General features: G+C 55.2%; 1 protein-coding gene across 1 annotated transcript in view; it reads right to left on the bottom strand.

Moving 5' to 3' along the window:
• The window catches only part of Rxra (retinoid X receptor alpha), an 87,558-nt gene extending 62,453 nt beyond the window's left edge, over window positions 1–25,105 (bottom strand). The window contains 1 exon segment of the mRNA XM_050154936.1: window positions 24,957–25,105. Coding sequence (XP_050010893.1) covers window positions 24,957–24,984 — 28 coding nt within the window. The 5' untranslated portion in view covers window positions 24,985–25,105.

Genomic DNA, 25,105 nt, shown 5'->3' with positions numbered 1-25,105 from the left:
AGGAGGCAGAGCTGACCCAGGTTCCCATATGGGCAGCCCTACAGTGCAGCCTTGGATTCTACAGAAGAGGTTGGGGCCCCAACATCATCCAAGGGCAAGAGCTACCCCACCCTTGCCCGCGAGCAGCCCCCAGCCTCCTCTAAGCCTCTGCTCCACTGGAAGGTGGTGCCAGGATGGTTTCCAAAGAACGCAGACTCCAGGGCAGGGTAAGCCTAGCCTGGGAGGAGCTCCCCTGCCCAGCAGCAGGTTGCACAACGAGGGGGCAGGCTGCCTCCCTCTCCAGTCCTGCTAGGCTAGGGAATACTTAGGGAGAGGAGCTCCCCACCCTCAGTGGGGTCCCACAGTTCTCAGCTCCACATCCTTTGGGCCTTGGAAACCTTTGAGCAACCACCATGTCATCAATTTGGTCCCTGCTGCCCCCTATTTTGAACCAAGCAAGCCTTATTCTTCCCACCTCAGTTCTGCAAAGTGGAGCCCAAAGGAGGAAAAAAAAATTGAACAAAAATAATAGCAGCGAGGTCAAGCTGGGCAATCTCCCAGTGAACATCATGTGGCTTTAAATTCACCTCCCAACTCTCCAGGGGGCACAGCAGATCAAGAACCTGGGGCTGGGAGGCCATACCTCCCTGGTCTGCTATGATTGACCAAGACGCAGCTGCAGCTCGACTTCCCGACTTCCCTCAAAAACCGTTCTACCAGCAGACCCACTGTGGGGGACCAGCCAGGGCGTGAGTTCAAACATACAAGGCTGCTTGAAGTTGGCCCTGGCCACGGGGCAGTACTGGTGGATGGACGACCCACAACACAGATTCTATACACTTGGTCCTGCATCTCCCCAAGTGGCTAGGGACCTGTGGGGAAAAGATGGAGACAAAGACAAATCTCTCACAACACAGTCCCTCTTTCCTGCCTTCCAGTACGCCCTGCTCTGCGCACCCACATGGTGCCCATGAGATGTAGAGGGATGCTGGGATCCCGCCGGCAGGCAACAGAGTGGCCCACCTCTGCTCTGCATCCCGATGTCTGTCTGTAATCTCAGCCCTGAGAATCAGAGCAGAGTCCTTTGAATTCCAGAATTCCAAGGCAAGACCCCTGACTCCAATAAAGGCTTCTACAGCCTCTCAGCTCCTCTATCCTCCACATTCATCTTGAGCTGGAAGCCTAGGAGTACCTAGGCATGTGGAATGGCAACCACTGTGGTCTGAGCAGTGTAAGGGGAGATTTGACCCAGATTTGGACCCCATGAGCAGCAATGGAACAAGGTATGCTCATGGCTGAGCTCAGTCCAGGGTTACCCCTCACTACACAGCAGAAGCACTATTAAGGGGGAAAGGCTTGGTGCCAGGCCTGCCCCAAGACTACTGCCCAGATAGGCCAAACAGTGCCTGGGTGCCAGAAGCCACAGCCCTTGGGGCATGGTCATCATCTACTCAACACTGCTTAACTACTCAATAGCATGGTGGCCTGTGAACAGGCATCCCCGAGAGCTACAGACGGGGTGAAGAAAGTTGCCGTCCCTGAAGTGGTAGACCCTGGGAGATCCGCTGAAACAGACTGCAGCCCGGGCCCCTGCTTGAGCAGCTCTTCCACAGTCGACAACACCGATGCAGCTTTCCGCAACCACTGCTGAGCCCAGTGAACAGGTCTCCTGCAGGCTGGTCCACAGTTCTCCGGAGCAGCACCTCTCACACGCCCCGGTCCCAATATATAGCATCTCCGAGACACTTTCCAAGTTTGCTCCCAGGGAGGCTTATATAGGTATTCTGAGCTGTCTTGAGTCTCTTGGCTTCCCACATAGATGTGGCTTCAGACAAGAATAAATCACATCTCAAAGGCACCAATGGGTGGTGTACATACACACACACACACACACACACACACACACACACACAGAGAGAGAGAGAGAGAGAGAGAGAGAGAGAGAGAGAGAGAGATGCCTAGCAACCCTGTGCTGAAACATTTCAGTCCTCCTGTCCTGGGGAAGAATAGGAAGGTGCAAACAAGTCTTAGTACACTCTTCCATAGCTGGAAAAAGAAGGTTATACAGACTACCACATTCAGAACGATCTCCGCAGTTCTGCTGGGCACATGTACTTATAGGTACCAAGCACCTTTTAGAAGCAACTAAGGGTCTGGAGTAAGGAGCATCTGTGACGGGGCCACACAAGGCAAGAGCTTACGGTACACAGAGTGTAGCACACACACACAGTCTGTCACCTAGATCTCCTCTCTCCTCCTCACCTGCCCACGGGGCTCCCACCCCCAAGAGCCATCAGAAATTCAAGTTGTACTTTAGGAAGAGCTCTGAGCAGGACTCGGCAGTTCTCCACGTCCTCCCCAGTCTCGCTGTTCAATGTTATGTCTGTTCTCACAAGACTTAAATGCTGTCTTTTTCTTCAAGCCAGAAACCTCAGCCATGGGCCTGCCCCTCCCAGCCACATGAGGACCCTGTGCCCCAACTCTCCAGACACAGAGAAGATCTAAGCTGCTTGTCGGTCCTCCACCTGTACTCCAGGAGCCAGTCCGACAGAGAACCTAAACAGGCGTCAATGGCTTGCCACCCTGAGCAGACATCAGAGGGGCTGAACATCCCCAAAGGGAGAGCATGCCTGAAGGCTGACCTCCTCTTGCCAAGGAAGGTGGAAGGCAGAGCCACGGTATCAAAGCATGGCTGGCTGATCCAGCCCACCTCCACCCAGAGAGAAGCTTAGAGTCCTTCATGTCCCTGAAGGGAGCCAGGCTTGTGAGTTCCCAGCTGACCACACAGCAACATGGGGACAAAAAGGGCTAACCGGCAGCCACAAGGCCAAGGCCACATTGTGCACTGTGGGGTCTAGCCCACATACTCTCCCTCTCAGTCAATCCTGGCAACCATCTACAGTATCACGGGGGAAGCTGACTCTAGAGTCAAGCCCCAAGTCCTGGGAGCTGCAGGATGCAGCCAGGGTGCGCCTGGCCCCGCCAAAGCAAAACAAGCAGTGGCCAGCACGCAGCAGTGCTAAGCACAGAGCTGCAGGAGACCTGGAGGCCCAGACACTTCCCCTCCCAAAGCCTGCTGCCTTGGCAGGTGGCCACTCTGCCTGCTGCTGGACAGGAGCTAGGCAAGGAAGACAAGGCAGTCCAGCCAGGTCCTATGCCGCCATCTGGGGGCCTGGAGAGGAGCCCCTCCCCTTCACGGCGCTTTATAAACCCCCAGGAAGCCAATGCAGCCCTTCCCCATTCTTATCCCTCAGAGCCTAAACAGTCACTAAACAGAGAGGGGCCCACACCTCTCTGGCCCCTCTGTGATCTCCTACACACCTTCCCCCAAGGTTTTCCACACACCTATGTAAACTGAAGCTCCTGAGAGCCACAGCCATCTTGTCCTCCTCACTGGACTTATCAGTCCCTGTCTCAACAACAGCACTTCTTACAGCCCCAGGCAGCCCCAAGGCAGCCATATTGTCCTGTCCACCCCCTCGGACCCAGAACACCTTCCCCTACTGTACCCCAGCCCTGCTTATCATCTGGAACCCTCTAGCCTTGGCAGCATTGTCCCTTCCCACGGGGCTGCAGCCGATCAGGACTGTGCACCCCGCAGGCTGCAAACTAACAGGGTCACACACACATGCACACTAGTGCAGCCCGCACCAGGCCACGGCCTCCATCCATCACCCAGGGCTCTGCACCCACTCCACGTCATCACCTCTCATTCTGATGTTTAAAATTTCATTCACGGCAACAGATTGGTTATTCCATCTCGGCCTTAATTAAAGAGGGCCCCAGAACGACATTTTGAACAGCAATGTCATTTTCTAATTGACATGGCTCCATTACTAAGAAAAATACTCAAACCCGCCCGAGACAGAGTGCAAGCCCCTCCCCCGCCCTCCCTGAGGAGAGAGGGACGGCATAGCTTCAATTTTTAATCTGCTGATGAAATATTCAGGGGCCACGAAGGGATTGCATTTCTCCAAGGCATGGGATCATTGCCCTCTCCAGGCTCCCCATGTCAGTAAGATACCAAGTCAGGGTGATGGGTCAGGGCAAACTGGAAGATAGGGAGCCCACATGCATAGGAGCTAGAAACTGGCCTGCTCAGCTACCACTACACACACATCCCCAGCCCCATGATGCTGTCCCACTGCTAGCTCAGCTCTTCCTGTGTCCCCCAACAACACCCACTTTGTGCAAGTAGAATACTTCAGCCAGAGGGACTAAGTATCTGTCCAAGGCCCCAGTGATACTCACCAGGTCTATTGGCCCATCTTGGTGCCGGTCTGAGCTACGTATGTTAAGACCTACAGGCAACAATCAGGCCCCTAGCATGCTAATTTCCCAAGCAGAGCTGAGGGCTCAGGGCCTGGCGCACCAGTGCCAACCCCGCTTCACAGCCGGTCACTTACACTTAAGGCTACACAAGCCTGCACAAAGTCCGGCAAGGTGGGTGCTGCAGAGGAGAGGAAGTTCTGTCTGTCTTGCTAGATTCGGGGACCTGATTAGATACATGTGCACAGCATGCAGTCCCCAGCAGTGCCAACCAAGCCAAATCCAGCCCAAGGCCATTGTCAGCTTGGCTGCACCCAGACTCAGAGAGTCCCCAGAGTCAAAGTACAGAGAGGGCCAAGGCTCTCACCAGGACAGGGACAGGTCCCAGCTTATCCCTCAGCCTTGCCACTGTATCTCCTCATGTAGCGCACGGCTAGACTCGTAACTTCTGCCTCTCAACCAAGAATAAAAACGTTCTAACGAGAAGACTCCAGGCCACAGCCAGATGGCTCCCAGAAAAAGGGGTCACCTGGCCAGGGAACCCCGCTCAGCAGGTACCTTCACCCCCACACAAGTTCACTAGTGAGCTCTGGTGGAGCACACAGGCTATACCCCACCCTCCATGCAGCACTGGCCGGACCACTAGGTCCACTCAGGGGAAAACACTATGAGAAACCATAGGAAGATCTCTGGCATCCCCACAGGACCTAGTCATTAAAACACCATCAGGGCTGCTGCCATACACTGTGTCAGACTCGAGGCTACCACCTCCAAAAAATAGTCATTCTCCCCTTGCAGGGGAAACTGAGGCTCAAGGAGGTCAAGGGGTCGGCTAAAAGAAACAGCTGGGGGGGGGGCAGGGAGTAAAGCCAATGCTGTACTAGGTACATCGCTCTGCTGCACCAGCCCAAGGGCTCCCTGAGGCCGGATCTTCCCTCCTCTGTGGTTTCCGCACCCAGTGTAGAGTGGAGGCTGATGTTGCCCAGCTGCCCAGCCAGCTCCAGACAGGCCAGTTAATCAAACACTCTCTAAATGATGCAGCCTAATGCTGCTGGCCCAATGTGCCGGCCCAGCCATCTGGTAGACCAGCTTTCTCTGACCCCGGAGCTGATCAAGCTGTGAACAGAAGCAATGAGTCTGGGGTCCAGGAAAGAAAGAACAGGACCCAGCTGGGGTCAGGAGTTACTGAAGGCACAATGAGTAGCACTCACTGTCCACGCTGCTTCCACTCCAGAAGGACCTGCATAAGCTCTACCCACCTCCCCAACCAGCCAGGCTGTGCCTCCTCTGTGCACTCTCCCAGAGGGACATAACATTGCAGACTCAGCACTAGGGGATGGAGACACAGAGCTGCAATTCTGAGGAAAGGAAGCATGCATGTAAGACTCAAGATCTCAAACACTATGAGACAAGTTGGCAGGTGAAGAACGCCCGGACCAAAACTAGATGTCACTACACGGGGGAGCCACCGAGGGAAGTCACCATGCCAAGGCAGCCCTGCTCCCTAACCCCAAGATGATGGGCCCATATCCACACACAATCCTAATCTAGCAATAGTGAGCAACTCAGTCATCAACCTTCCCTGTCACCACTGAAGCCACTGAGGTTTTAACCAAGGGTGCAGGTCACTGTATCCCACAGGAAGGGACTATCAGCCTTGCCAAAGGTGCTGACCAGGATCAGCAGCTGATCCCTCTTTCTTCCCAATCTCTACTCAGGCTTCCCAACACCCAGCATCTGCCTATCTACTCCTCCAGCTCCCTTTGGATGCTAGTTTCCCTTTTAACAACTCCAGCCAAGCCTTCCATCCAGATCAAAGTATTCCTTCCCAAAGCTACTCAAGGCTGAACCATTAGCATTAGCAACATACAAGTGTCAAGGCAAAGGCAAGGGCAGCTGGAGACAGGATACAGTAGTTCTAGATCAGCTGGGGAACTGGTATCTTCATGACCAGTCAGATCTTCTCCTGGAAGGGGCTAAAAGTGTCTTGAGTGGGACAGGGTGGCCTAAGTCCCTTCCTGGGCAATGGTAAGCAGCTCTACCTAGCCAATATCCTCAGCAAAGCCTGCCTTCTCTGTTAGGGGACACAACTAAGCAGCATCTGCTCCTTCCAGAGCTTCGCATAGAAACAATGGACAGGCTTGGCAGGGTCCAGCTATGCACTGAAACTCAGGTCTCACTGGGACTCTCACCCAGGCCCCACAGCCCAAGTCTCAACATCCAGCATCTTTTCTTTCTCCCTGAGACAGGTTTTCTTTGTGTAGCCCTGGCTGTCCTGGAACTCGCTCTGTAGAACAGGCTGTCCTTGAACTCAGAGATCCTCCTGCCTCTGCCTCCTGAGTGCTGGAATTAATTAATTAATTAGCATGTGCCACCAGGCCCAGCGTGCACCCAGCACAGGGGTACCCGGCGACATCCCATGCCTCTGATAGGATGAGCAGATGTAGATAGATAAGTCAGGCAGGAGCTAGAGAGCCACCTCAGTAGACAGGAGGTGGCCACTTGGGCACAGCTGAACACAGCTAAAACCTCACCTGTGTGTCAGTCACCACACTGGCCTTCTAAGTAAGACGGTCCTCAGATTTGCAACCGGCACAAGTGATCAACGTCACAGTCCCCAGGAGCCTTTGCAGGCAACTGCCCTGTGCTCTCTGGAAACAGGCACCTAGCATTCACAGCCACATATCCAAGACACATCATAGTACAACACCAGTGCCCACTTTAACCTTCCAGTCAGGTCATCAAAATGTCCCACCTGACCACAGACCCCCTAGTTCTACCTCCTAGGAAACTTCAAAGTCTCCCTAAACCTGTCAAAAATGCATCCTTCTGCTCAGAGCAGCCATGTTCCAGCACACACCCTCAGCATCTTCCCATCCATGTCCCCACAAAGGCATCATCAGGCCCCAACAGTGTGGTCTCTCCAAGTCTACAGCCCAAGTCCAAGACCTCAGACATCACTGCGATCCACCAGTCCAGAACACATAGCTGCCACGCCCCCACAGCCTCTGGATTCACTCCTGTCCCTGGGCCCTTTCTCACCAGGCCCGACCAGATTCTACAGTCAGAACCTATTTGACACACTGCATCACCCGATCTGGTGCCTACCGGCCCCTCATTCTTTCCCCAGGAGCAGTGAGCCCCCACCTCAGGGCCTTTGCATACACTCATGCAACTCAACCCGGAAGGCATTTCCTCTCCATCTCCACGTGCCTACTTCTCATTCTGTACCTTCTGTTCAAATGTCACCCTGAGGAAGACTTGCTGGCCCCAGTGGCCAGGGACCCCTCTACATACCAGGACTTGACCAAGCTCAGTGCATCCTAGATCAGTCACCGCTCTTCCGGGAGGTGAAGGACAGGTGATACAAAGGCTGGTCTGTCTAGCCAGGCTGCCCAGAGCCCCTCCGCAGCCCTCCTCAACAGATGCCCAGGTGTTCCAGCTGCCCATTCGGTCAGGGAGGTGGAGGGAGGAGAGCGTCTGACCCTCAGTGTCCAGCCTCCTGGACAGCAGGAAGCACCAGTCTGCTGGGAGTGCAGAGACAAAGGCAGGCTGACCACGGAGCACACGCAATCCATCTCGGTCAACACTGTGGCGGTGCGGCCGTCCACCCAGCGATTTACATTTTTATTAAATCACATGGGGAAATTAGAGACATTATTACTTGCCTGAGCTTCTTAACCCTTCCTATGCCCATTCTCCACGCTACTGACACGCACTGTTGTGGGTGTAGGCTAAAGATCCCCAGCATCCACCTGGCAGTTCCACAGTGGTGTGTGGCCCCCCGGAGGCCATAAGTGCAGCCTGGGCCACACAGTCCGTTCTCATAACACCTCAGCTGCCCTTCTGACCACTAGGCTAAAATCAGGCAAACAGAAAGGGGCCGGCAGAAAGGTCTTAGCTAGGCCCAGCTGCCTCCTCCCCTTCCTCCCCAGACTCCTAAGGACTCAATGAGAACCCTCCCCAGGCAGGTTCCACAAGCGCCTAAGGATGAACGCTGCCCACTACTGAACGAACAAAAGGGAGAGAGGCTAGGCAGCTGCCAGGTCAGTGGAACCAACCCAGCAAACCCTTGTCCAGCTCCATGCAGGCCCAGAGCTGGGTGCAAAGTGAAGGCAGCCGGTCAGACCCTTCGCTGCCAGCCACCAAGAGAGCATAAAGCCTACACAGCTGGACTTTCAGTTACTGGCCTCCTCCCAGCAATGCTCAGGATCACTGGAGAACTGTCCTCCCAAGCCACTGTCACCTCACTAGCGACCTGTCTCCAGGAGATGTCAGACTGTGCCAAATCTGCCAGCTGAGGACACTAAAGCCCCACTAAGGTTACAGCCACTGGGCACACTCACTGTCTTCTCAAGCACCACTGGTCTAGCGCTCACCAGGAAGCAGTTCGAGAACAAGCCATCCAGGCAGCTACAGCCCAGGACCCCAACCTCAACTCTCTCTAGGCACCTCTGTCCAGTCAAGATGTAACCACGAGGCCCAGACTCCCAGGAAGCAAAGACCACAAGTAGGAGTGTCTTTTCCTCCGCCTCCGCCTCTGCCTCCACGTCCCCTCCCTCTTATAGTCAGGTTCCACACCAGGCCATGCCTGCATGGCCCAGCACTGAGTCCCTGAAAGCACAGGAATCATGGGGACGGTGGGAGGAGCCTAACCCAGCAGGGCTGCTTGGTGGAGGTGGTGTACACATGGACACCTGTCAGAGACAGAGGCTGGAGGGCACCAAGGACAGTGGCAGAGTCTGGCAGACATCCACAGGGACCCAGGAGGAGTCTAAAACCTGGGATTTAGCCCTACCCTGTTCTTCTAGGAACTGAGGACTCCACACCCACCTTCACAAGAGGAATCTGAGCTGTGGGAGGGTGCCTGGGTTGGGGTTAGACAAGAAACCTCCGGTTTCCCCCACCCTGTGGCTGCTGAGTCAGGCACATGGGGCGGACCCCAATCACAGCCCCTTCCGGAGGGTGGCGGGCGTTGAGGCAGGAAGCTGAGCCCTAAGAGAGAGCATGAAGTCTAGCTGGTACCAGTCCACACAGTCTGTAAAAGCTAGCTCCCCTCCCCCACACACGCAGGACAAGCACTCACACAGAAAGGGATAGGAAAACTGAGGCCTGGAGGTGAGTAGGGGAGTGGGTTTGTCCATGTTTATGTTGCAGACTCCAGACAGGTGGGTCCCCACTAACCCACATCTGATAAACTCATGAGGGTAGAGATGGGGCTCAGGTCAGGGCAACTCCTAAAGATACTGAATCTAAGCCCCCAGGGATAAAAACAAGAAGCACCAGGGACAAGGAGACCACCAACCAGAGGGAGGACATGAACATAGGCCCAGAGATGGGAAAGCACAGAGCGCAGGCATTGGGTACCGTGGGCTCAGCAGACCACAGCACAAAAGCAGTCCGAAGTCTGTATGTCATACATTGGTAAGACACAACGGCCAGACAGCTTGAGGCACCAGACACATCTGCTGGACACACTCCTGGCTGCTCCGAGGGAGGAAGCACTCTTTCCCACAGTTACAAAAACCTTGCACAGAGGAGAAAGAAACCCAGCATCGAACACACAGGCTCAAGGCTGCGCTCACTACAGTACTAGTGAGGATGGGTCCTGAGGCATGGGGACCCTGCTGGACAAGTGTCTCCTCTGGTCACTAGAAAGACCAGTAGAGCTGGGACAATGGATCTATTCCCAAGTCCCTGTTGGGGTACAACCAATAACAGCCTCCCTTTCTGGCCCTGGAAACTCCTGCACTACCGGATGGTGCTAGAAGTAGCCATCCCAGATGCCCCTTCCAGAGAAATACTTCTCCCCCAGTGGCAGACCTGTGCACCTGATCACCCTCCCCATAGTGAATGTTCCCATCCCAGTCTGCAGGCCCATGAGCAACTCTTCTCCCTGCCCATGGGACTAGGACTCTGCAGTTCTGAGACACCCTCAGCCATCAGTCCCTACTTCAGGGCCAGAATCAAGCAATAAGCCCTACTTCCGTACCTCTTATGACCACTCTAGAGGTGAGAGCCATGGCCTCACACACAGAGAGATGAGAAAGCAAAGACTCAAAGACGAAAATGCGGAAGACACATCTGCTGCTCAGGGTTCCCATGCCGCTGATGGCTCTCACGATGTCCAGCGCTCACACACCAACTAGGACACACACACTGCCTAAGGATAAAGTTGCCCAGCCCTGCAGCCCACTGATGACTTACACAGCTCTGAGACAGGAGTGCCCTCATTTCCCACAGGCCAAATGCCTGAGCCCAGGGTACCTCCAATGGGCAGCCACATGGAAATCTGTAAGGTGATGGACTTCTCCAAGAAAGACCCCACACACACACACACACACACACACACACACTGTGAGGTTGTCTTTCCTGGTCTCTAATCAAAGGATTACCTGAAAACCCCAGCATGCACACATGCAGGTTCCGTGAGCACTACCTCTGCCTTATCTCCCATGTGGTTCACACTGAAAAGAAGCCACTACAACCACCTGGGCCAGCACCAAGCCAGCCAGGGCAAGAAGGACTAGGAGGGAAGTCAGAGGAGTCCTGTTCCTGCCAGCCAAATCCCCCAAACCTGATGGGTGGCCTAGTGCACAGAGACAGTCGGCTCCAGCCACCTCTTCATGGAGGCCACCACCCTGCTTCAGGGTCGGTGACACCTCTCTGAGTCTGGTCCTCCTGTGAATGGTGCAACTTTCTCCCAGTACTCTTAAAGGGTGGAAAGGCTTAGCAGGCTGACACTGAGAGAACTCAGTGAACCCAGATGTCCATAAAAACATAGCCCTGCCCAGGCCTGGCGGTCACGGCAGCCTGAGCTGAGTTTAGGATCCCACATCCACCAATCACCAGTACAAGTCCTGGCTATGCTGAAATGGCAGCCAACAGTTAAGAACCCCCAACCCAGGATGAGCTCTGCAGACCCCTAACACCCCTAACACAGCATACACACTGTGTGCTGGGACAGGGCCAGGAAACAAATCGACACAAGCCACATCGCAGCTCGGTACTGCCCTCACTACACCCTGCCCCGCCGGGTCTCAGCTGGGCACACTGCCAATATATTTACCCAAAGTCTATGCCCCACCCTGCCAAGAGCACACACCTCTACCAAGAACCAGAGAGACGAGCAGGGAAACTGAGTCAGACACTAAGGTATACACCTGCCACCACCCACTGCCCCAGGGCTGCTCCCAGAGTGAGAAGGGAAGGAGTCATCCCTCCACACCAGCGCGAGGAGTGGACAAGCCAGAAACAGGGTCCTGTTCCCAGGCCACACAGACATCCATGTGAGCTCCTGTCCAGAGTTTGAGGCTTGGGCCAGGAAGCCGGGTGGAGACTGGAGGGTGGGGCCCATCTAACCCAGAGTTGCTGAAAAGAGCCCACGAGGAAGTAAAAATAGGAAATAAAAATAAAATTGCTCTGACTGGCCCCAGTTGTTTGTGAAGGAAACAGGGTATCTCCTTGCCTAGCAAGGCAGGCTGGCTCCAGTACCTCCCAGATGCAAGGCGTCCCCACCCCTGCTGACACCTTAAGGCTAACCAGGCGCCTGAGCCCCAGCAGGAAGTGTTGAAGAGGGGAGTCCTGAGGTCCTGGATTCAAATTCTAGCTCAGCAGCTAACCAGCCACATGACTTCTCTGTATCTCCCTGTGGCTTCAGGCATGGGGAGGGAGAAGGGGGGAGCTATACCACACTGTACCCCACCCTGCTGAAGCCCCCTGTGGCAGGAGCTGCAGTCCAGTGAGCCCTGCTCTGTCCCCCCCCCCCCCCCCCCCCCCCCCCGCATCTGCAAATCCGCTCTCTTTGCCTGAAGTGGACAGTAGAAAACAAGGCACTAGAGAGCAGTCCTCCACAGGCAGCCTAGCCCTTGGCTCCCCCACCCGCACAGCCTGCCTGCAGCTCTCAGACCTGATTTCCTCATCACACAATGAGAGGAAGCCTTCCTTCCTACCCTTCCCTGCTGAGCCTTGCCAGCATTCACGCCAGGCTCCTTTACACTAAAGTGTGCGCAACTGACCCTGGCTTTGGGCCCTACTAACTACATCCCCTGGGGCATAGACCTCCCTTGGAGCCACAGTTAGTTAGAAAGCAGGGACAGGCCACTGGACCTTAGCTGGCACACTGCCCTCTCCCTGAAAGCACCAGGCACCTTCTGGGTCAATACTCAGGCTAGTAGGGAGTGGCGAGGGTGCCTCAGAAAGGAAGTTGAGGTGCTGTAGACAACTAGCAATACCTGTTGTGGTCTAGGCCTGGAGAAACTGGAATATAACACATGACAAGCCCCTGTGAATGGACACAGGTGTGCATACAGACATAGATACACACAGACAATGCACAAACCTCATGCATGAACAGTTACACATGAATACAGATACACTCAAGTATAGTCATGCACACTCACACGTGGGCACTACACAGAATCTCAAACATGGATGTGGGTGTGCACTTAGACATGCTCACATAGGGCCATGTATACAGGCAATACATGAACTTCATGTATGGACACAGGTATGCACAGTCACATAACCATCCAGACTCACACATGGCCAACAGAGCAAACCTCTTATATAACACAGGTATGCACATAGACATAAGCTTACATATGGCCATGCATACTCCACATGTGGACAATACACAAGATCTCCTACATGAACAAGTGTGCATACTTGTTACAGGTAGCTAGCACACGAAGCTCATGCACAGACACAGTATGCAGACATGTGCACATAAGCATGCACATTCACAGGTAAACAATACATAGAATTTCATGCACAGACACAGAGTGCACAAAGATACATGCTCACACATAGCTATGAACACTTTATGTGAACAATACTCAGAACCTCATACGTGGACACACATATGCAGACATGATACACATGAGGCTATGCACACTTACATGTGTATAATACACAGAACCTCACACATGAATACAAGTTTACATACAGATATACATACATAGCCATGCACACTCACACGTGAATGATACACAGAACTCCATTAATAGACACAAGCACACACACAGAGACACACATGCATATACTCAATGTAGCTAATACACATGAACACAGGCACACCTACACATGGTCATACACACTCATATGTGGACGATACACAGCACCTCACACACAGGCATGATGCACACACAAAGGGTCAGACATAGGCACAAGTCCATTCACCTACACAGGTATGTACACAAAGAACAAAGACTTCCTCACTCACACTTTGCCTCGCACCCAGTTGCACAAACAAGCAGGAGGCCCCCTTGCTCATAGTGTTTGGACTCTAAAAGTCCAGGGAAAGTCTGAGGTGGCCAGCATGGCCTAGATCCAAGCAGGAAGACTAGAAGAGAGGATCATACATTACAAACCAGGTCCAGGCTTTCTGCCAAGTGGGCTGCAGGCTGTAGACCCTATAAGCTAACCAGGAGACTGGTAGGCCCAGGTCCCCATAAGTGAGATAACAAGTGGGGACCGAGGACAAAAGAACAAAAGGACCTTCAGCCCTCTAGTCCTCCAGGCATAAAAGACTAGCCCCATGTGCTTACTGCCAGCCCTGTCCAGAAGCCCCCCTGGTCAACAATGCAGGTCCCTCAGTCCCCAGGTTCCCACACCAAGTGAGGAGGCCACAGCAGGAGGCGGATGGTAATAGTGACAACAGTCACAGTGTTGTTCTCAGGAAGGCAGCCAGGGAAACCTGAGGGAGGGAGGGAGGGAGGGAGGGAGGGAGGGAGGGAGGGAGGGAGGGAGGGAGGGAGGGAGGGAGGGAGGGAGGGAGGGAGGGAGGGAGGGAGGGAGGGAGTGACCTGCAGGCCTGCCACCAGGAGGGGTGGAAGGGTCTCAGAGAGAGGCCCCTTTAAGAGTCCTGGTAGAACCTGAGCCCTGGAGGGGAGAAGGACCCCCCCAAACCAGCTCCCACACCACTTCACCCACAAATCCCAGAAGGTGCAGGGCCCCCCCAAAGTCTCCACCATGCAAGGCTGGAATCATGGCCAAGGGTAAGAATAGCACAGCCCCCTCTGGTAATGACTTCACAGCTTATCAGGCATGTCCAGGGCCACGTGGGCCCAGCAGCCGTCCTCTCCTCTGCCCCATGAGTGACTGTGTGTCCAGTCGCCTGGCACGGGAGACACAATAACTATCCACAAGTAGATAAGTTCCCAAGCCACTGCAGGCAGGGAGGCCATGACATCAGCATAGCAATACCAGCTGGCCAGCCGCATCTTCAAGAGCCAGCTGCCCAAAGGGTACGCACCACCCACCAGTGGGCTATCCAAGGGTGGCTCAGTGACCTGTCCCATGACCCTATGACCAGGAGCCAGAAGTGGTTTTCATGTCCTGCAGCCAGGGGGACAGAGAGTATGTCTGACACAAGAAGGCCCTGCAACACTACAAAACTCTAACTTATAAACCACAACACATCAGTCATGGGAGCTAGAACGAGCCAACCGGGTCAGCTGCCTGGCTGTAGCTACACCCCAAACATCTGCCCAGAAAGGCCTTGCAGAGAACACTGGCCAGGATGGCCAAGGAAGCTGCCAGTGCCCACAGCTCTGCCTCCCAGACCAAAGAGGCCTCATGAAGCATGGAGCAGGCCAGTCCTCCTCACCTGGGCCGTCAGGGGCAGGAAGAATGTGCAGTTAAAGAGGACATCCTGAGTCAAAAAGCTGTCTGTAGATGGTAATGTCACGTGCACGCCCCACCCAGGTCAGTCAAACTTCTCCAAAGACCATAGGTAGTTATGTGAGGGTGAAGGAGCCAGAACCACAGGGGTCCAGGCACCCATCCCAAGACAAAGCTGGGACCACCTCCCCTCTTACTCATGCCAGACCTGGGGCCCACCCTACCAGTGGTGGCTTAGCCTTGGTCCAAGCTCTGCCTTGAGCTATACAGAACCATCAAGACAGAGTCCATGATGCCCAGAAGGGAGTGTAGGCCTAGGATACAGATGGGCTAGAGTCCATCCAAAATCTGGCCCACAGCAGCATCCTCTAGACATCTGGGAAGGACCTCATTCCTCCTCAGACCTTCCCTGGACCTCCACTACTTCTTGCCTAGGAACCACCGTCCATCTGCTACTTCCTGCCTTGACTTTTGCTACTACACCCCCTGTATAGCAGCAGAGCCTTCACCACGCATCACCTCCACAGGCTCTATCCCCCCCAAGAGAAGTCGAACATCCAGACCCCAGTTCCTCTGACCTACCTCTGGCCTTCTGCCCTCACTAAGACCTAACCCATGCTTTCCCTGGCCAATGCCCCTAGACAGGTCTGTGACCACGCCGCTTGCCGCTGGCCTCTCCCAAGCTCCTCCTGAGCATATATTCTCCCACTCTGCATCTCTGCACCCTGTGGAATCCCAGCCTTCCTCAGGATGCCATGCCTGCCCCTGCATATCTCCCCATAGCCATAGCTAGAGGGAGGCCTTGCCTGTGCACCCTAGGGAGCTCCTCTGTGGGCAAGGTACTCACGGCCCTGCCTCAGCTCCCTCGTCCCTTGCAAGACTGGCACTCAGCAGGCAGAGCTACAAGAAACCAGCACATCTGACTTCTCTTTGGGGGTTGAAGTTCTGAAACTGCACCCACTCGTGCTGTGGTCAGGAACATAACTGCTGGAGGCCACAGCCAAGGGACACCCAGAAGTCTTAAAGCACATCACAACAGCGGAAAGAGCATGGCTGTCAAGCTCAGGGATGACAACATCAAAGAAGTCTGCCCCAGAAGCCAGGGAAGACACCTGCTGATTCTGAGGTAGGGGCTCTGCAGAGGGCATTTTCCATAAACACCCTACAGGGTTTTAACACACAGCACAGGGGATTCCACAGCAAAAGGCCCAGGTGTCACCTACCCTGAAGGACAGGATACTCAGAGCCAGCCTATCCAGAGAGAGACTCAGGTACTGGGCCCTGGGAGAAAAAGCTGAAGCCAATTCTGCCATAAACTGCCAGGGATCCTGGAAGGCAACACAAACACACACACCCCCACCTCCACCAAAGTTGGGTGTCCATCTTTCCTGCTTGCCACCAAGGAAAACAAGAGAGGAAGAGTTATACAGCTTGAGTCAGCAAGTACATGCAGCAGGGAGTGAGGGATAGCAGTACCTAAGAAGCTGCTGGGCCTGGAGACCACATCACCCAGCCTTTCTAGGCCAGGTCTCCAGGGTCCCAACACCAAGTGGTGGCAGGTGCCCTGTCATCATACCCAGGGAGTCCAAGAGGGAAAGAAGCTCTGCCCCTCTTGGCCCTGGTTTCCAATGACTAAGTTCCCCACCTCCCCAACCCTCCTCAACCTTGATCCTAGGCAGAAAGTCCAGAGCAGGTAAGTGGGGGTGGCTCTGCCACCTCCCCTGGACTCTGGTCCCAATCAGAGCTGTCTCACAGCCAGCAAAGAGGGACAGGGCCAGTACTTCTTGGAGTCTTTGTGGCAGATAATAGCAAAAATGACCTTAGGAATAGGAATGGGGATGGACCCAAAACGTGAAGATTGACTGTGGGGAGAAGCCTATTGTTCCATATAAAATGGGCCTGAATAGGGCCAGTTATGCTAAAGAGAGCATCTCTAGTGGGCAATGACCCATAGGGGGCCAGCGGGGTCACATTCCACACCTTGAGAACCAAAGGAGAGACTGGAAATTGGGTCATCAGAGGAGCAGCTAAGAGGCGATCTGTGGCCACCACATCCCCACCAAGTCTGGGCTCAGTCTCAGCTCCACACAGAGTTAATCATTCCCACATAAGCCAGCCACATGCCCCCACATCACACACACACGCGCACATACTCACATGGTTCCCACAGCACACACCTGTCACCCATCTAGCAAGAAGAAAGCCAGAGAAGCCTGGCTTGGGCATCCCATCCTTAGAGTCTCCCTGGGGCCACTGCTCTCTGGAGAAAGTCTGCTTTAACTACACAGCCTACCTAACAAACTTGTACTCATGATTCAAAACCTAACTGTCACACTTCCATGAAGTGTCCTCAATTTCCCAGGCACCTTAAACTTAGGTGATGGCTGGCAAGGGGTTGACCCACTCATCTGTAGGCCCCATGCCCCTGTCCCTCCTCACCCCTTTCTTAAAAACCACAGTATCTGCAATGCATGTCCCTTGCCCTCAAAGGGTCTTCTCTAATACTCCCAATTGAAATCCAGAGCCACGTCCGGTTCTACCACCAATGGCTGGCTAAGAGCCCATGGCATCCTGGGTCTCAGGGGCACTCCAGTCTGATTCCTGTCCCCCTAAGCCAGGGAAGGGAACACAGTCATTCCTAAGGAGCTGGTCCCCAGATGTGTCACAAGACTGAATGGCCACCAACCCAGAACAAAGCTAAGATGCCAGAAAGGAAATACAGATGCCTCCAGCTGCCAGGGGCCCTAGGGAGGCCAAGGCCCAGAGGGAGAAGAAGAGCTACTTAGGGACACATAGACATCTGGGGAGAGAGAACCTGGGCAGGGCAGAATCAGAGGCTCAGGTGGACCCCTCTCCTCCAAACTAAGAGTAGCTGTAACATCTCTAAAAGCCCATTCTGCAGAGCGAGCTGACAAAAGGCATGTCCAGACATCAGACGTCTGAAGGAGGGACATCTACCAGGGTCCCTGAGCTGAAGGAACGGCTTATGCTGTCACTAACACAGGCTGCATGGTGCCCAGTGCTGTCTGAGGGGCACCTGTCTGCTAAAGTGTCTAGACACCAGGCCTTGGCTTTCCAAAGAATGAGGTTACATGGCCCTGCCAGCCCTTTCCAGAGCACTGGGCATCTTCCAGCTCCAGCAAAGCCAGAGGCCGATTCCATCAGCTCAAGTTGGGCAATACATGCTTGGCCCTGCCCTCAGGAAGTCTCGGAAAGAGACATGGGATCAAAACCGGCCACTCGGGACTCACTCCGGCTAAGCATGCCCTCTACCAGCCAGGCCTGGAATCCAATCTCATAAGCCCCATAAGGAAGCAGAGTGACAGCAGGCAGAGAAGCAACTGGTTTGAAGACAAAATTGAAACCCAGACAGCCTGATGCTACCCTTTGCATGGTCCAAGGCAAAAGCACAGAGAGTAGCCCATGTGGAAAGCCAGCTAGCCTGTAGACAATGGGGAGGGGAGGCCACCAAGCTCCTGAAGGCCAGGTCAGTCTCCTAGGGCTCCCCTCCAGAGGTCCTGGACAAATGAAGCACCTTCTGAGCCTGCAAGCAGCTACTCCAGCCACCTGGATTGTCACCGCCTGACCTCTGCCCGGGGCCAGCACGGACACTTAAGCTAAATTGGTCAATTATGGGATACTTAGATCCCTCATGGGGCTTCCCAGCCTCCCTGCACTCTGGGCCGCAGCACCAGGAAGCCAGTTGAATCAGTAACCTCATTACAGCCTGCGCACACCCAGTGGCTTTGAACTCCGCAGGGCTTATCCACAGGCGCTGCAGGATTTACACACACACACACAGAGCCTAGCCTACACCCAGCCTAGCATGCTCCCATCCCCTCCCACTCAGGATGCTATAGCTTCCACTAATAGCCCTGAGCTCCGGGATGCTGTCTGGGGAGATAGCCAATGGGCCAGCAGAGACACAGGGAGGCTAAGACAGGATCTGATCTCCATGGAAAAATAGACATAGCTCCCCTGAGTTTCAAGACCAACTGACAGAACTTGCCCCTGAAACAGGACTGGTCATCGTGAAGGAGACTTGAACTTGAGCCTCAGTGCTGACCTCTCCCTGAAGAAATCCAGGGTCCCAGTGCCAAGCCCCAAAGCCTTTTCTTCACCACGGCCCTCAGGGTACGTACTCTGAGCCCACAGAGCAGGTTCCCCCAAAGCCAACCTGGTCCCTAGCACCATCCAGTACACAGGGCCTGCCTGTCCTTCCAGGCCAGGGCATAAATTTATGGCCACCATACTCACCTATCTGGGAAACCCTGAAGACACTCCCTGACATCATAAGCCCCAGGGCTTGGGATATATAAGTCAATGGGTTAAGAGATTTCCCCAAGAACAGGCCAAAGGCATAAATGGAGGAAGTGGATAAACTACAAAGGATGGGCAAGACAGGGTCCTCTCCTCAATCTCATAAGCAGGACCACTGGCCAGGAAAGGTGAAGACCACGCAGGTCAGGTAGGGGCCAGCCTAAGAGGAAGCTCCTGGGAGCCCCCTTCCCAGTCGAGACACTGAGGAGGAGATACTTCCACCTTAGCCCCCCCCCCCCGTCCACGGCCTCCAGCCCACCCCTGCAATCGCAGGGGGCCTGAGCTGACTCCACCACCTGTCACCATGCTTGCTCCAGCCTAGCCTCATACAGTGCCACCTCTCACCATGACTGCTGCGTCCAGGCCTGCCTTTGGGCCTTTGGTCTGGCTATCCTTGCCATGCACCCCATCCTCTGCCAGTCTCTCCATGGGCTGAAAGAGGCTGAGCCCAGCAGGTACTCCCCACATACATGGGGACAGAGGTCACCAGCAGGCCCAGGGCCTCCTTAGGAAGGACTTGGCACAATGTTGCTGGACTCCTAAAGGACAGGTCACAGTGCACATGTATGTGTGTATGCACATGTGCATTCATATATGTGTGCATTCAGCCTAGGGGTGGAAGCAGAGATAGCAGCAGTGGTCCTGGGAAACCAGACTGGGCATGGACCCCACTCTTAGAGGCAGCTTCTTGAGATGCTGACGGAACAGGACCCAAACGAGTTCAAGAACAAGTTTTGGCCCAGCTGAAGAGCAGGGCTGGGCCTGTCTGGGAAATCAATTTGCAGAGCAGAGAACCTCACAGAGACATGACAGTGAAGTACCAAGGCAAACAAACCCTATCATGGATCTTCCAGCACTAAGTAAGGTTGCTCCTGGGTCACCCATGAGATACTGAATTAAGTCCCAGTACATAGCGGACACCCAGTGGATACACATCAGCACCCTCTCCAGGTGGGCAGGTCCTGAACAGGATAGGAGAGATTTCAAAGAACGGGGCTGCGAGAAGCAGCCAGGCCCACAGATCCATGTGAAGTCAAGGAGATCCTGAGAGGCCTGCAGCATTGGCCTGCTGCCTCACGGTGGGGTGGAAGGCAGCACCAGGTAAGTGGGGGGGAGGGGGAGATATGTGTCTGTGCACACCCAGGCCGCTCCCCACACGTCCTGGGCCAATTTTATTTAGCTGCTTTCTGCTCCGTTTCACGCTCATTCAGCTGCTGAGCTAGACAATTGCTTTGTAACTCTAGGGTGCAATTTCCCTGTCTGTGAGGCGCTGGGGCACGACTGCTCAGAACATCTCGCACCAGACTCGGGTGGGTGTGCTCACGCGCAGTTCTTCGCTCCACCAGACTCTCTGAGCCTTGGGGAGAGGCATGCAGCAGCTGGGGTCTGTCAAGGGAGCCCAGCAAGGGACTGGAAACCTAGGCAGGGGACACGCAGCCAAGGGGCCAGGGGGTTGCAGCTGTGTTCTCTTGGTATCCACTTTCCACCTCTGCTCCCATACCCAACCGCATGGGGGAGTCTCAGGATGGTTTGGGCTCAACACTGGTGACCTGGCCCTGTTCGGACACAAGGTAGAGGACCAGAGAGGACCTGGTTACAGACCTCACCTTGGGAAAGAAAGAGGCACACCCCACAAAGAGCTCTGTGAACTCCCAACCAGACAAAACAAGCTACAGGCCCAACAGCCTTGAAAAACAAGGAATGCGTCCATTTTACAGATGCAGGTGGCTGAAATCAATTGTCCAGAAGTGTTTGTCCTTCAAGGCCCTCTGTGGCCATGGAAGAGTGTCTGAATGGAAGGGAGAAAGGACAGGGAAGGAACAAGTACACCTTAGGACAGACTGCAGGCCCATGAGCAGGTGGACAGACCATCTCCCCCAACCCTTCTCCAGCACTGAAACTAGCCCGTTTCAAAAGCACTGGGGGCTGGTGAGGTGACTTAGTGGGTAAGGTACTTGCTTACCAAGGTCTGAGTTAGATCCCTAAGACCCACACGGTGGTGGAAGGAGAAGCGACCCCCCAAAAGCTGTCCTCTGACCTCCACACAAATGCATGTGTACCTGCAAGTACACACACACACAACACACACGCATATATACACACACACACAAATAAAAGTAATTTTAAAATTTCTTTAAAAGAGCATTGGGACAAAGGGTTGGAAGGTGAGCCTGCAAACGGACACACTCCAAGCCACAAACCGGACACCTACACTCTGGAGAGCTAGGACTCCAGACCTCATCTCTGGCCCAGCTGATGGCCAGTTCCCATGAAAATTCAGCAGCCAATCTGATACCTCAAGGCCTTCCCGGGCCCACAAGCTTTAGGCATAAGGAGCACGGAAGGAAAGCAGGTCTTGGCTTGTCCTGGCCCTAGGCCATGCACAAGGCCTACGTCTTGAGACAGCTGAGCCAGGTCCACCAGCCCAATTCTCCGCAGAGCCAGGCCTCACTCACCACGGAGACCCTGGCCGTAACATGTTCTAACATAGTGAAACCCCGTATCACTAAAGATAGGAAGCCAGGGGCAACCTCACTGACCGGCGGGTCAGCACTGTTTCATAGCACATTCTGTGCAGGTTGGGTCTGTTCACACAAGTGGATACTAGAGCCCCTTTGATATGCACAGCTAGCCCTTGTTTAGAGGGACGCAGGCCGGAGCACCCCTACAGCGACCACAGGGCGGCAAACCCTCTGAGCCTCTTCCCTTCCTAAAGGAAGGCATGAGGGTGGGGCAGGGTCCTACTCTTATGCACAGCCTCCAGGACAGTCGTGGACACTAGCATGGCAATCAGAGGGACCTCCAGGAGGAGGTGCACCTAGCCCAGGCCCTGAAGGACATGCACAGCTGGAAGAGCCGCCTGGGCCTTGGCAGACCTGGCCCTGGGAGCCAGCCCACGGCAGCCGCCCCACGTGACCAAGCTGTGGACTCAGCTCTGCACCCCACACATCCCACAGACTCTGAGCAGGGCAGACCTGTGCTGTGTGGAGGGCTCCCCACCCTCAGCCAGTCCTTCCTGTGGGCCTAGCTCTCTGAGCCCACATCTGAGCAGATGCTTGTGCCCAACACAACAGTCAGTGCCAGCCCAAAGAAGAATACAGGCAGGCAAGTCCACTGCCACAGTCAGACCACCATCAGGGGGTCACCTTTTTCTCGCCCTAACACCTCCTCAGTCAACAACAGAGTCCCCTCCAGAGTTTCCCAAAACAAATGCCCAAATGAGTAGGCAGCTGGGGGCCTAACCGTGAACTGCCTCGTCAGGCCCAAGCTGGACTCCAAGCCCAGCCTCCTGAGTCATGTGACCCTGTTATTTCGGGACGCCCGGAATGTGCTCTATTTTGGGTCACAAGGGCTCTGATGCCACTAAAAAGCCCCCTCACGCAGGCCCCAAGTTCACTAGATCCCCAAGTACCCCACAAGAGAGTGGTTGGAGGCCTGGAGCCCTGCTTCTGGGAACCTGTTACCCTCGCAAACAAACGGACCACTAACAACTAAGAGGGTCAGTGCAGTCTTGGGACCTTTGGACTCTGCAGGCTCAGCCTTCCAGTCCCACCATCCAGGCTGAGGCCAGCCCTTACCCCACTCCCCGACAGGCATGGAGGAAGGCCAGCCCTGGGCAGCAAGGCCAGGAAACAGGGGCTGCCTGGGGCAAATTCCCCAGCCTCCCTTTCTTCTCAGTTCTGTCCCATACGGATCAACTCAGTGGACAGAGGCTCAGAGGCTACCTGGACTGCCAAACACCACATGGTGCAGGCTGGGAAGAGCCCTTAGTCCCAGACCCCAAAAGTAGCAGGGTAGTGAAGAAGGGATAGCCAAACCTTCCTAGCCAATTCAAGTCAGACCCAAGCAGCCAGTGGATACCCTGGATGAGCAGGCTCCTCTGACACTCAGCCCCCAGGAGGGATTAGGCTGTGTTGACAGAAGGGCTTAGGCAAGTAGCCACTTAAATGGACCTTCAACTGCACTGGACTTCAGAGCTGGTCACAAGCTTAGGAAAAAATAAAATGTAATCAGAGCCCAGGACTCAGCCCTGGGGCATGGGTTGCCTGAGAGGCCACAAGCTGGTACTGAGAGCCACTCTGTGAACCCAAGACTCTGGGTCTCCTAGTGGGGGGGACAGTAGCTCCGAGACACGACTCCTCTTCTTGGAGTCTCCAGTCCAGCCACCCTGCAATCTCATTCCCAGTTCTGTGTGTACAAGCTTCTAGAATAGGCTCTGTCCCTCCTGTGGTGTTGCTTCCCATCCCAAGACCCTAGCCATGTCCCGGGTCTGCGACTGGGCAAAGCATTCCTGTCCTAAGGACCCAGCTCTGTGCACATGAAGGCTTGGCTGGAAGAGAAAGAGGTGTCTCAGGAGCCCAACCAACCCGACATCAGGCCCTGCAGCAACAAGCCACAGCAACACAGCTTTCTTGTCCGCGGACTTTGGCAGGGGGCTCCAATGCCAAATCCACCACTTAGTCTCTAAGTGTGGCCTCTACCAGCCAGTTTCTCAACTGCAACATGGACAGGAGTTTACAGCCTGGGAGGCAGACCCACAAGCTCAGCTGAGCTCCCACGGTCTCCATCGCTACTCCTAAGGACGGAGTGTCTGAAGCTTTGACAAACTTGGAACACTCTACCCAAGTCACTCTGCAGCAGACCTGGCTGTGGGCTGTAAGAAGGTTGGGGCCAAAGGGAGGCCACCTCCCCAAATCACCAAAAGTCTTAAAAGCCATGCTAGGTTCTGATCACCCCAGGGTAGCCAAACTGCACCCCAAGCTATATAGGGGATGGGTAAACAAAGAGGCAATGATCATCATGGAGCCTCGTCCATAATCAGCTGTCCTGATTGCCATTCAGCACAAATTCTTCACCAGCCTGACAGCCTGGCTGCTGTCCTCACCACCAAATTAATATCCTTCCAGAGCTCATTTATAAAGTCTCTCTACACTGCTTCCCTCTGGTTCCCAAAACCCCAGCGAGAGTAATGGTTGGGGGGTTCCGACCCTGCTTGGTTCTACTCCCAGAGTTGGCAGGCTGTCTGCAGCTGAGAACTGCTGGCGGGAGGGCAACAGGACAAGAAAACGGACTTTTCTGCCGATGGGCTATCCTCCCCCTAAATACCAGGGAAAACAACTAGGGGTGCCAGAGTGTGGGGCCCCGGTTCTGGGTTTGATGCTCCTGATCACAGGCTCCTGAGTGACCATGCCCACCTAGGTTTGGGCTGCTGTCGGGAAATGGCAAGATTGCAGACTCCGTCCTAGGCGAACAGACACCCAGGGGCCAGCGGCCTGCTCCAAATAGCATCCCGACGAGCCCGGAGTATCAGTGGCCTCCTGGAGCACAGCGCGTCGCCCCCATCCCAGTGCCAGGGAGGCCTGGAGCCCTCCAGCGAGCGCAGAAGTTGCTCCTCTGGCGTGGCCCGGTTCCTGGGCGGCTGGGGCTCGGCGCCCCGGGGTTCTGCCGACGCGCTAGGCGCACCGTGAAGGACCCTCTCCACGTCCCGAGCGAACCTGCCGCTCGCCCCAGCCCCGCCGCCCACTCCTGCTCCCCGTCAAGTCAAGAGGCCCGGCGCCTTCGCCCTCTCCCGCCGCGCGCTCGGGCCCGGGAAAAGTTGCCCTGTGCCCACTCGCCTCCCCCGGGCCCGGCGCGCCAACTCTCGATACAGCCACTGCGCGGGGCCCAGCGGGCCCGGCCGGACCCCCCACGCGCGCTGCGCACGCGCCCCCGCCCCACCGGCCCCGGCCCCCTCCCTCGTCCGCGCCGCCGCGGCCGGCACTTACCGAGCGGCAGGAAATGTTTGGTGTCCATGTCTGCGACTAACTCATGCCCGGCCGGCGGCAGAGCAGCGGGGCGGCAGCGCGGCGGCCCCCGGCGCGGCCGGCCCGGGCCCGGGCGGCGGGGAGCCGGCGGCGGCAGCGGCGGCGGCGGC

The sequence above is a fragment of the Alexandromys fortis genome, unplaced genomic scaffold (genome assembly GCF_014885135.2).
Source record: "Alexandromys fortis isolate MF-2015 unplaced genomic scaffold, M_Fortis_MF-2015_v1.1 scaffold_72, whole genome shotgun sequence".
NCBI classification, from domain to species: Eukaryota; Metazoa; Chordata; class Mammalia; order Rodentia; family Cricetidae; genus Alexandromys; species Alexandromys fortis.
Note: the sequence above shows the minus strand (reverse complement) of the source record. Positions and strands in the feature narration are given on the sequence as shown.